Raw genomic sequence first — 11991 nt, forward strand, 5'->3', positions numbered from 1 at the left:
ATATTTATCTTCACTATTAATGTTTTCTTAAATTTTTTTCTTATTATCTATTAATTAAAATCACATATCCATATTATTTAATAAAAATAAAATAAGATCACCACTTTATTCTAAACTATATCAGGAAGAAGTATTTTATTTACTATTTAATATTTTCTTTTTCTAATACTCCTTGGAAGCTTTAGAATTGTACAAAATCAAAACATTAATCTTCTCCGTCTTTAATTAAGTATTAAAAAAAATTATCTCTTATTTGTTTTTAAAATTAATTGCTCTGTGTACTTCAGTAAAAGTAATAAATTTATTGGGAAAGTGATATTAAATTTGTTTCAGAAAGATGTATTCATTACTATCTCTAATAAACTTTAAACTTTAAATTGTACTCTGTGTGAGATGAATAGATTCTGTTAAGAAAAGGAATCAATAATTTCTTAAGACTATATAATATTACTTTTAGGATCAAATATATTTTTATCAATAAGATATTTCAAAGTAAATTTACATCCTAATATTTACACAGACCAAATTAGAAGCTCACTACACATGTAAACACTATATCATACGTTAAAACATTGAAACAATTAGATAATTAAGAATATTAAATATACAAATAAAGATAAGAAAATAATTTAAAATGATCAGAAGAAAATGTATGAAGTGTATCTTTAAAGGAAATAAAAGAAAATGTTTTATGTTCCTGATTGAGAAATAGTGAGAGTCTCACCTTGAAATTGTATATTTTAAAATATAAGATAAGATTTAAGAATTAATAGGTGGAAAAATAGTTTCTCCTTATAACTCCATTAATTATGTTTTTTCAAGTCTCCGTGGAAGTGATACATACAGGTTAAGTACAGTGATGAAGCCGTTTAACAAGTAGATAAAGGAGCCATGCCCAAAACCCTGGGAGGGTAGGTACTACCAGAAACTAGGTCAGGTATCTTATCATTTGGCCCGAGATCATTGATAGGTGGCCACTGTTTATGGTGATCGGTGACAGCTTGGTAAGCCATTGCCAACGCCAGAGCCTGAAAAAGAAGAGTGGGTAAAAAGCTTGGTATAGAATTACAAATTGAGTACAAAGCCATAAAGTTGTAGTAGTGTAAAAAATGTAGATGATACTGAACACATTGCAGCCTCAAACATACAATGTGGTCTCGGTTAGGGGGAGCATAAATGCCAGTGGTGATTGTAGTTCTTCTTCTACTTCCACCTGGTGGTGGATGAGAGATATTTTTAAATCCCGTAGGCACTACTATGACTGGTAAACCAACAAGATTTCCAATACAAACTCTCTCCCACTCAGTTGCATTGCCAATGAATGCATCAACAGTGAAGGACTCTCTTATTTCCTTTATTAGCCTTCCCCGTGCTCTTTGTGCCTGTATACAAATAATTGTATCATGTCTCAAAAAATAGAATTATTGGTTTAAATGAAATTCTTCATATAAAAGATGTTTGATTTTGATTTAACTATTATAAGTGAACCAAATAAATGGTTGACCTGCATATAGTCCACTGCTGGAATTATGCGACTTCGGCGTAGTTCCGTGGGCCACTGGTCTTGGGCTTCATACACATTATCATCACCTGATCGTTGCCACTCATCAAAGTGGGCTAGCATGTCAACGTCCATTGTGAAATTTAAGATACCTTGAACAGAATCAACTGTGTAATTCAGTTTGAAAGGGACCATCTTGACACCTTTTGATGCAAGAACATGAACAACCTGAGTTTCATAGCAGAAGAAGTTTGTCTCATGAATAATGTCTTATCCTAACAACATTCAAGAAGTGCACATGTCTTCATGGAAATTGGCATTATGTAAGGTCAAAGCTTGAACCACTTGCCCCAGTGAAATTACTTGAATGACTAACCTCCATATCCGCATCATCGAGATATCCAACGGTCAATTTAGAAATGTCAACCAGGAATGGATCATCAAGGGAGCTATCTTTTGACGAGGGATCATCGATATCTCTTCCACGAACAATATCGAGAATAATAGCACAATCAGTAGCAGATCTACAGAAAGGGCCGAGCTTATCCTAGAGGAATGGTTACATGTAAGGTTAACATTCACATCATCCTATAAAAAACATTGGATAGTTTGGTTTTACCAAGCTTTCTGAAATGCTCATTACACCACTTCGACCAATAGTTCCAAAAGTTGGGCGCAATGCTGTCACCCCACATCGAGCTGCTGGATAAGTAATAGATCCAGCTGTTTCTGTACCAAACGCGAACGGAACCATACCTGTAATGCAATAAGCAAAATCCCTAATCCATAGCTGAATAAAATAGTTAAATCTAAAATTAAGAGTATTATCTTCTTTGGTTTACAATAAGTGCTAAAATAAACCAAACAACGGAAAAACCTATAAACACAGATTAGAAAATGAAACAAATAAGTCGAAAAAGTGCAGGCATTCATAGAAAAACCACCGGCTGAGGTGCTTGCTGCAGGTCCAGCAGATGACCCAGTAGAAAATTCCTCAATATTCCATGGATTCCTAGTTCTGCCACCAAACCAGATGTCATCATATGCCAATGATCCAGAAACGAGCTTTGCAACTAGAACAGCCCCGGCAGATTTCAATCTGTACGGAACAATATCATCAACTATACACATAATTGCAGCCATAAATATAACTTCTGGTTGTAGATTTACGTTTTTCAAAGATATTATTACCTTTTATAGACCCAAGCTTCGGTGTTAATAATTTGATTTTTGAATGATTTTGATCCCCAGGTCGTTTTGTATTTGGGCACTGATATTATGTCCTTCAATCCATAAGGAATCCCATGAAGAGGCCCTTCAATGAAGATCGATATTCAATTTAAAATTCTGACTCAACTTATAAAGGTCATCCGAAACTTAGTACGTGTCAACTTCCCATCCTAAAATACAGCTCTGTGACTCTGTTAAACGATTGAGGTCTATTACAAGGTACGGAATAGGCATACCTAAACTCTAGCTAATCACGTAATCGTTCATAAAACTGTGGTTTATACTCTAAAGTTTTTTTTGCTCATATACACCTTGTTCAGGATATGTAGGAATTTTATATTTATGATGCTGGGATGGATAGGGTTCAAGAATAATGAATTAATCCACATTGGTCCTTCTAAAAGTAGAAGCATTAAAAACAAATATTTTTTTTAATGAGCAGATGCTTGGAGAAAAATGTAACTACCCAGATAGACTCCCTGGCTGAGCAACTTATCTGCTTCTTTGGCTTGCTCCTGTGCTAACTCTTCGGTACAAGTGACTACAGCTTCAAGAGTAGGATTATACCTGGTGTTAATTCCAGAATCCACACGACATAGTTAATCAGGAAAGTATGAACTCAAGTCACCAAAACAAGAATACAACACACAACACAAAGCATGTTACAACAACTGCTACCAAATTAGCATTCCAAAATTAGTACTACTTTTTCAATCTCCGCAAGAATATTTGTGTAAGCTGCTGAGAAGTAATTTGCTTTGTTTTGATGAGTTCACCTAACTCGAGAACCTGGTTTGATACAAGGGAGAAAAAGTCATTCATGAAATAGAAACACGTGCTAAAATGTTTATGTAAAATATATAATCAAAGTCAAATTAGTGGTCCGTCAGGTATGATGGAACACTTACACTCATAAAGGCAATATCATCTTCAGATTCAGGTCTCTGTACTCCAGAGATAGAAGGATAATTGAAGCCTTTGTTTTCATAATGAACTGGGTCATAGTTCCAATCAGCATTGAAAACTAAAGGAGAAGGATAATGCAGCCCGCCATTCTCATAAGCTACAAGTTTTCTATTGGCTTTTATGATTGGAATATTGAATTCCTTTGCACCCTCAGCAATCTTCCCAATCTAAGGGAAACAGAATTAGTTACCTCACAAGCATCACAGTACCAACAAACTAACAAGTCAAGGAAAATACCTGTTTATCGTCAAAGAAGTTGGCGTCAAGTAATCCAAAGAAACATCCTAAGCTGGAAATATTACATTTCATCTCTGATAGTTGACATTGATTTTTACTTCCCTGGTTGGTTGCAAAACAAAATAAAGCGACATAAATGAAAATAACAAATTATAAAGAAATACTCACAAGCCACAACTTTGGGTACCAAACCAACTTTACATTTAATCACATTAAACTTTTGTAAGAGCATGATGGTTGTTGATTTAGTTACAGGAAAAATGCCAAAAACACATTAAGTACAACCATCTTTTCTCTATCATGAGATGAAGTCCACTCGGGAGCCATTCCATGTTTAGTGGGTTCTGAGATAACTTCTCCCAAAAGTTGTAAAATCTGTGCTAAAACGTAGCATTAGATTTGAGAGCGTGTAGCTAAAATTTCGTACTAGTTAAATATTTGCCAGTTTTGGTAAGAAATTTTTGGCGCCAATTAATTAGTGTTTAGATAATTATTTCCATATCTAGAGTCAAAAAAAAGAAATAAAATTCTCCGGTAAACTAAAATCATTTACAAACCAATTTGGATAAGTTGTCACATTTTAATTTTCACATAAAATAATTTTAACTGTGGAGAAGAATTCATTTCATTTTTTCTCTTATATCTTGTAACAATTGTTTCGAAACTTATCGAAATAGCCTAACTATCCGTATTCACACAGCTCATAATCTATCAGATACTAACCTGCATTTTCTGGCAGAATATTTTCCATATTCTGTTTACGGTTCTCACCTGTTTTACATTATGTCAGAGAGAGCAGAGTATTTGTTTTCGTATAATTGGAAAGAAAAAAAAAACAGAGAAACTATATATCTTCGGTTTTCGCTATCCTACTGTACATACAGTAATCGAAAAAATGCAGCGGATTCGTTGACCGCATAAATGCTGGTAAACCTAGAAGTATATAAAAACGCTAGATCGAAAGTAAGTATATACAAAAGTGAGGAGGAACGTACCATTGGTGTTAGGTTTGGTTTTGAACAAAAGGAGGATTGAGAAGAGTGAACGAAAGGCAGAAGCAGAAGAAATACAACAGTTGTTGAGAAGTGGAAGGTGAGAGTGCCACCGCTACCACGTGTGCCATCTGTAACTGCTTCTCGGTGACACATGTTCTTCCGCATGCCGTTCTTTCTCCTCTCTATTCCTCCCGATCACTTTATCTGCAAATAGAGTTGACCATGGTAGCTTCAATCTTCAACCCTCTTTTCACTATCTTGGTGTTTCTCTAACCAAGATATTTTTTAATGTGTTAAACTTGTCTAACTCTACTGTTATTATTTTTTATAGCTTATTTTTCATATATTTTTAAAAATATTTATAATTAATTTAATCATCCAACACTATCTTTACTTATTTGAATTAATATAATATCCTTATTCCTTCGTTCATTCAGACAAATAAAATATAAAACTCTGACATGATCAAGAAAAGAAGAAAACAAGATTAACTATAAAAAAACATAAATTTATATTTGTTTCGACTGGATCTGTGGGAACCCTGTAAAAACACACAAGCTTACTGTCGAAGACGGACGGGCGGACGACGAAGACGCATGGACCGGGCGGACACTGCTGAATCCCACGAACCGAAGCAAGCTGCCCTGCCGGGCGGCACAAACCGGGCGGATGGTCCTCCAATCCAGACGCTCTCTCTTTGCTCCAAGCCGGGCGGACGTCCTCCAATCCGGACACTCGCTCTCTACTCCAAGCCGGGCGGACGTTTTCCAATCCGGACGCGACGGACGTTTGATGGCGAACGCTGGAGACGAGCGGATGATCGATCACGAACGCTGGGGACGGGCGGACACTTTCCTCCAGCTGATGCAGACCGGGCGGACGGTGCCATGATGGGCGAACGCTGTTCCTCACTCCAGGCCGGGCGGTCGCCCTCTTATCCAGACGCTCTCTCTTTGCTCCAAGCCGGGCGGACGTCCTCCAATTCGGACGCTCGCTCCACGCTCCAAACCGGGCGGACGTCCTCCTCTCCTGGCGGATGGTCCTTCGTTCTCTGCTCCAAGCTGGACGGGCGTCCTTCCGTACTTAGCGGTGCTCCACACTCCCAGTTGGGGAGGGGCCGGGTACCTGCTAAAGGCACTCCGACGCTCAAGTCAGTAATATGACAGAGCGACTGTGATGCGTGTATGCATCGTTATTCAAGTTAGTCCAGAGTTCATACCTGAGACCTTTATTTATAGTGAATTGTAATGGGCTTTTACCTTTTGGGGGCCTGGGAACGGCCCAATAATACCTTAATCTTCATTAAGGACTTTAATGTGTCATTAGCATTTAACCGTGTAATCAGCAAAGTGTGTCGGTTGGGAATGATGGTCGGTCAGGGATGTTACCCTAGGTGGGCGTCCCGCTCTTGGGCGGTCGTCAAATCCTTGGGCGGACATCAAATCCTTGGGCGGACGTCAAATCCTTTGGGCGGACGTCCAATCCTTGGGCGAATGTCAAATCCTTGGGCGGACGTCAAATCCTTGGGCGGACGTCAAATCCTTTGGGCGGACGTCCAGCTCTTGGGCGGACGTCCAATCCTTGGGCGAATGTCAAATCCTTGGGCGGACGTCAAATCCTTTGGGCGGACGTCAAATCCTTTGGGCGGACGTCCAGCTCTTGGGCGGACGTCCAATCCTTGGGCGAATGTCAAATCCTTGGGCGAATAATCCTTGGGCGGACGTCAAATCCTTTGGGCGGACGTCCAGCTCTTGGGCGGACGTCCAATCTCTGGGCGAATGCCCAATCCTTGGCGAACGTCCTGCTCTTGGGCGAACGTCTCGTTTTGGGCGGACGTCCAGCTCTTGGGCGAACGTCCACTCCTTGGGCGGATGCCAAATCCTTGGCGAACATGCATTTACTAGATGGCTGGGCGCTCGGTCTATGCCGGGAGGTCTTATTAGTACAATATTTTATACTGATTTACACAAAATTGCTTCTTCTTTTTTATGTATGACTCACAAAAAAGAGACTAAACCATTAATCCAACATCTTCTCCTATTATTCTTCAGACGAACCACTGTGGTATCGGATTAAAAAGAGATTAATTTAATGTTAAATAAATTAAAATACAATATAGTTATAATTATTTGAAAATTTAAAAATATATATTTGAAATAAAGAGATAAAAAATTACATTTATTTTAATATTAATATTTGAATATTGAATTGAATTTAACATCAAAACTTCTGCCTGTGTTCTTCGAAACGTATAAAAAGAGACTTGAATTAAAAAGTAATGTTATTTAAATTCTTACCTATACATTTAGCATTCACCTTGATCTCAGGTCCCAGGACATTTATCAATATAACCTAATTGTAAAACAAATGACCAATCTACTAAGAATGTTACAGAAAATGGTCTTCTACAGATAAAAAAAATATTTTTTAAAAATAAATAAGAATTTTTTTAAACATATTTATAGCTTTTTATCCTTCATTTAACTTAATCATTTGTCTTAGAAAAATTGTATCTTACTGTTTTTATTATTTATTTTATTACACTTGTATATGTTTTTATGTTTAATATTGAAAAAAAAATGAAATAAGCTTCAACTTGTAATTATAAAATTTAGAATACCATTGAGATTAGATTTTTAACTTAATGTGATATTTAATTATGAAATAAGCTTCAATTTGTAATTATGAAATAAGTTTAAAAAAGTTTTCCATTTTAAGCTCTTAGTAATATTTAATATATATATATATATATATATATATATATATATATATATATATATATATATTTTAAGATGTTATTGTTCGTCACTTTGAAGATCCTTTCTAAGACTTTATCCAAATCGAATCTAACTGTTTATGATTTTCTCTTTCTCATTTTGTGTGAAATTTGGGGACGAAACCTATAAAGAAAACGAACAACTATAATGATCTTATCTACAATATTTTTGGAAACGTAAAAGATAATTTTCAAAGTTGCAGCCTTTGAAACGTAACGGATTTTCTAATCATTAATAAAGTTGGTACATATCAATACAGAATGAAGTTAAATCGATCATATTATAAAAACGAAAAACGTAGATATCACCCATGAAAAATTCTCCTCTTATTTTTTTTATTCACTCGTAGTTGGTTGAGACTAGTTTAGAAATGCCATATATAGCAATATATTTATGAGTTGGTCTAAAAATAAGATTAGGTTTGATACGTTGAACAATTATGTTCTTTTTTTTAATTCATATACATTTTAGTAAGGGTTGAATAAAGTGTTAGATATGACATAAACAATTTTTTTAATTAAACTTCAAAAGCTTGTTCAAATAAATGTGGATTAGAAATGCTAAAAGAAATAATTGTGGTCTAAAATGTTTCCAAGGTATTCCAGGTATAAATATAAGCATAGGAAATGAACAAACAAAAACCCAATTGTTTATTATTCGATGAACTAGTAAAATATTTCTAATCTTTACAAACTGTAAAGAATTTTACTATTAAAATGGATTACAGATAAATTTTTAAGGTATTTTTATAATAAATGTTATTTATGTCACTTCTTAAACTTAAGTTCTTTATGAATTTAAGATTTCAAGTTTTTTTACTAAGTTATTCTTAACTTTCATAAATAAACAATTGATAAAAGTGTTCTCAATATTAAGAAAGTCCATTTATAATATAGCTTTGGGTATGAAATAAGAACAATTACTATTAACACTTAACTATATAAACATATATATGAACAAGTCATGCAATAGTTTAGTAGAAGTTCAATATTTTAGAATGCTTATTATTGTTGACTTAGTACTTCCCGTATTTATAAGTGATTAAGGAACATATCACCATTTAGATTAATTAATATGTTTGAAATATGATCATTCTTTTGAGATTAAGTCAATTATTTAAGAGATAATGAGAGTGTATATATATATATATATATATTACTTTTGATGTTGTTGGGAAAAAAATGAGTGCTTCTATCCCATACATTCACCTTTTCATTTCTCATTGTTTCTTTATGTTTGTCATTAAAGGTATACCTTGATACATGGCATGGTTAGTGCCCACATGAAATTATTTGTAAGATTAATGGAGATCACAACCAGTGAAGGCTTTTGCAGATAGTGGTTGGCTGGGACTAAAATAATAAAACATGTGGTTGCTTTTCTGTTCAAAACTACTCATTCATTTTGTCATTTTCTGAAGAAATGCATAAAAGTCAATTTTCTGTGAAAAAAAATAGCCAATCTCCTCCACAACAACATTTGGACACTTCTATTGGCATGCTTTAGGCCTGCCCATTGAGTCAAAACTCATATTAGTATTCTTCTGGCAGAATAAACATGTCATAAACCAGATATAAATAACTCAAACCTATACCTAACCCTTATAGTTCTCCTTCAAGATCCAATATTTTCTCCTTTTCTCTACACCCTTTTAGCCAATTCTCAGAAATAAACCAAAACAAGAAGCATATAAAGCTTATAAGCATTAACTTGATGGAAGGTCTTCTACCTCTAGTTTTCAGAGCAATCAAGAAACGCAAGACTCGCAGTCAATACCAGTGTCTGTCTTCTGGGGCTGCTCTAAGCCACAACATGAACGTGTCCGACCATTATTACATGCAAGAACCTTCAACTTCAACGCAAAAAGTGGTTCATGATCATGCAGAAAACGTTGGTTATAGGCGATATGATTCTTGTAGGGAATTCTCTAACGAGTTTTCTTCCCAACAAAGAGCCTTTGCTGCTGCTGTCTCACCCGATTCGAAGCAACTCGTCAGGTTTAGAAGTCTGAGAATGTTTCAATGTCTTGCTGGTTAGTTTATGAGGTGAACCCTTTGTATGGCTGTGAAATCCAAATCGTGTGTGTAATTAATTGCAATTGTAAAGACATTCGTGTGACAATAATCCGACAAAAATCTGTGTATTGTAGGTTACATGTGCTGATTAGGTATTAATAATGAAAAGATCTCATGTTGTTTTGGGTGTTAATGATTAGGTTTCAAACGAATGTGTCTAGCTTTTTTTATTAGGAATTCTCAAATTTATAATCAGAGATCATTTTCAAACTACTTTCTTGGTTTCCCTGAAAGATCATGGCGTTGCAAGATTTTAGAAACAAGATAAGCAAGATACAAGATAACGTTTAAATGTTATATTTTTATCATAAAAGAATCACTTTTAGATCTTTCTATTAAGATGGTGTTAGTTGGTAAATCAAACTTATTTCAATTTCCCATTAATTATATTTTGTAACTAAAAGTCGCATATTGCGTTGAACTGGGTGCTTTTTTATTTCCGGAAATACTTTTGTTGAGATTAGACAATGAAACTGCTCCATTTTGATTCCGAAAAATCTGCATATAGTAATAATTAACTTTTAATTTTAAAACCACTGTTGTTATGGCACAAAAAACATAGTGAATAAGAAAATCGATTTTTTTTATATGCAAGGTATCAGATGCTTGTGTATATACGTTTATAAATTGTGCAAGACTTTATCAAGTTGCACATATTCATCATGAAGGCTGAAAGAAAGCACAACTAACCAATTCTACAAACTTTTAGATGAATATACAACTAGTGACTTTTTCTTACTAAGAAGAACCTTAGGATTTGTGGACCAGTTCTCTTTTTAGGCGAAAAACTGTTTCTTAGGTTAACAAAAATAAGGATAATGACATATATCAGTAAGTTAATTATCTTTTAATTGTTTATTGAAATAAATTATTGAGCCCTTGTTATATTTCTTATAAAACTATAGCTAATTTACAAAAGTGGTGTAAGTTTTATTTAAATTTATCAAATGCATAAATTTTATAATTTTTTACGGAAATTGGTAATCGTGCTTGACAGCACCATTTCAATTTGAAGCACCTTGCTTTCGGTCAAATTCTCCACGGTGAAATTGTAGTTGTGCCACAAGCATATGTTATTTTTTTTTTTCTAGTTAGTAAGTTTGTTTAATAGCAGGAAGGTTGATTCAATGTGATCCTTTAAATTTTAACTTTTATCTTCAATTAAACCTTTATTAAAAATATTCAATGTAGTTCATTTAATTAAATTAGCCTTAATATTATTTGGAAGGTTATTATGTGTGATTGTTTTAATATTTTTTTCACTTATTTCTATTATGTTAATATTAATTATTACGATTCATATTCTTATTTTTATTTATAGTGATAATTATATGATAAGAATATTTGAGAGTTTTTGTTTACATAACTTTTTTTAATTTTTTAATGTTGGGATTAGTTACTAGTTTAAATTTGATATAAATTTATTTTTTTGGAAGAAATAATTGGAATGTGTTCCTATTTATTAATAGGTTTTTGATAATACTTCTCAAAAATCATTTGTAAACTAATAATGTGAGATTTTGGTTAGAGTAGTTTGAAATTTCAGCCTTTGTTTCAAATTATAAATAATTTGATTTTTAAAATTGAAATGAATATATATTTTTATTTTATTTGTTTTCTTGCTATTTTATGGGACAGTTGTAAAATCTGTCCAATTTTCTCTTTGTGTATGACTATCTATAAGTGTCTTACTCAAATTTATGACTTATACATGTTGCTACTATAGAAGTGACTGGAATTTTTTTATAGCTCGTTTTTTTTTCTCTTTTTGTAATGCTATCCAAAATAACAAAATAATATCATTAGATCTATGATTATGGTTTTTCCTCCCATTAAATTTTGTCTCCAAATTAGTATGAATCCTAATATGCATTTTTCTCCAATTTTACGAGGAACTCTAGTTATGAAATTTAGGGTTCTTAATTTTACTTAACCTTATGAATGAATTATGTTTTCCGCTGGATATGGATCAAGTGAAACTGCACCTTAGGAATTAATTGGATCAAGGCACCAATTGAGAATTTTTTTTTCGGTGTTATGTGAATCGAAATTTTGAATGCCATGTAATTAATAGACAATGTTTTAATATGCTGAAGACATATAATGATAAGTCTTAAATTCATAAAGTCTCACATATTTATAAAAGTAGTAAGAATATATATATTTTGTTTATATTTTTTCCTCTTTTATAGAGTTTTGAGAATTACTTT

At 33.6% G+C, this 11991-nt stretch overlaps 2 protein-coding genes across 3 annotated transcripts; one reads left to right on the plus strand and one right to left on the minus strand.

The window, feature by feature from the left end:
• Positions 1-701: 701 nt before the first annotated feature.
• On the minus strand, positions 702-5210 carry LOC124827157 (Amidase family protein). Of its 2 annotated transcripts, XM_047300154.2 has the most exons (13): positions 4930-5210; positions 4658-4705; positions 3935-4036; positions 3640-3864; positions 3438-3520; positions 3198-3298; positions 2693-2816; positions 2446-2600; positions 2121-2257; positions 1878-2048; positions 1505-1729; positions 1149-1382; positions 702-1028 (listed from the first exon to the last, which is right to left on the minus strand). In XM_047300154.2, the coding sequence occupies exons 1-13, from the start codon at positions 5092-5094 to the stop codon at positions 870-872; spliced, it is 1929 nt and encodes a 642-aa protein (XP_047156110.1). In that variant the 5' UTR covers positions 5095-5210; the 3' UTR covers positions 702-869. The 2 variants fall into 2 exon arrangements, with proteins under 2 accessions (XP_047156110.1, XP_047156111.1); XM_047300155.2 differs by lacking the exon at positions 4658-4705 and having other exon boundaries at positions 4930-5209.
• A 3985-nt stretch (positions 5211-9195) lies between these two features.
• Positions 9196-9933, plus strand: LOC124827145 (uncharacterized). Its single transcript, XM_047300140.2, has one exon. The coding sequence runs from the start codon at positions 9420-9422 to the stop codon at positions 9741-9743; it is 324 nt and encodes a 107-aa protein (XP_047156096.1). The 5' UTR covers positions 9196-9419; the 3' UTR covers positions 9744-9933.
• Positions 9934-11991: the final 2058 nt, after the last annotated feature.

This window comes from Vigna umbellata, chromosome 1, assembly GCF_029865625.1.
Source record: "Vigna umbellata cultivar VRB3 chromosome 1, Vumbellata_1.0, whole genome shotgun sequence".
NCBI classification, from domain to species: domain Eukaryota; kingdom Viridiplantae; phylum Streptophyta; class Magnoliopsida; order Fabales; family Fabaceae; genus Vigna; species Vigna umbellata.

Excerpts from the sequence above, each read along its gene's own strand:
- LOC124827157 (XM_047300154.2), bottom strand. The coding sequence starts at position 5,094 with ATGCGGAAGAACATGTGTCACCGAGAAGCAGTTACAGATGGCACACGT. Across the intron at positions 2,258-2,445 it reads TGCAGCAAGCACCTCAGCCG|GTATGGTTCCGTTCGCGTTT; the intron begins GTGGTTTTTCTA and ends ATTGCATTACAG. Across the intron at positions 1,029-1,148 it reads CCCCTAACCGAGACCACATT|GCTCTGGCGTTGGCAATGGC; the intron begins GTATGTTTGAGG and ends CTTCTTTTTCAG.
- LOC124827145 (XM_047300140.2), top strand. The coding sequence starts at position 9,420 with ATGGAAGGTCTTCTACCTCTAGTTTTCAGAGCAATCAAGAAACGCAAG.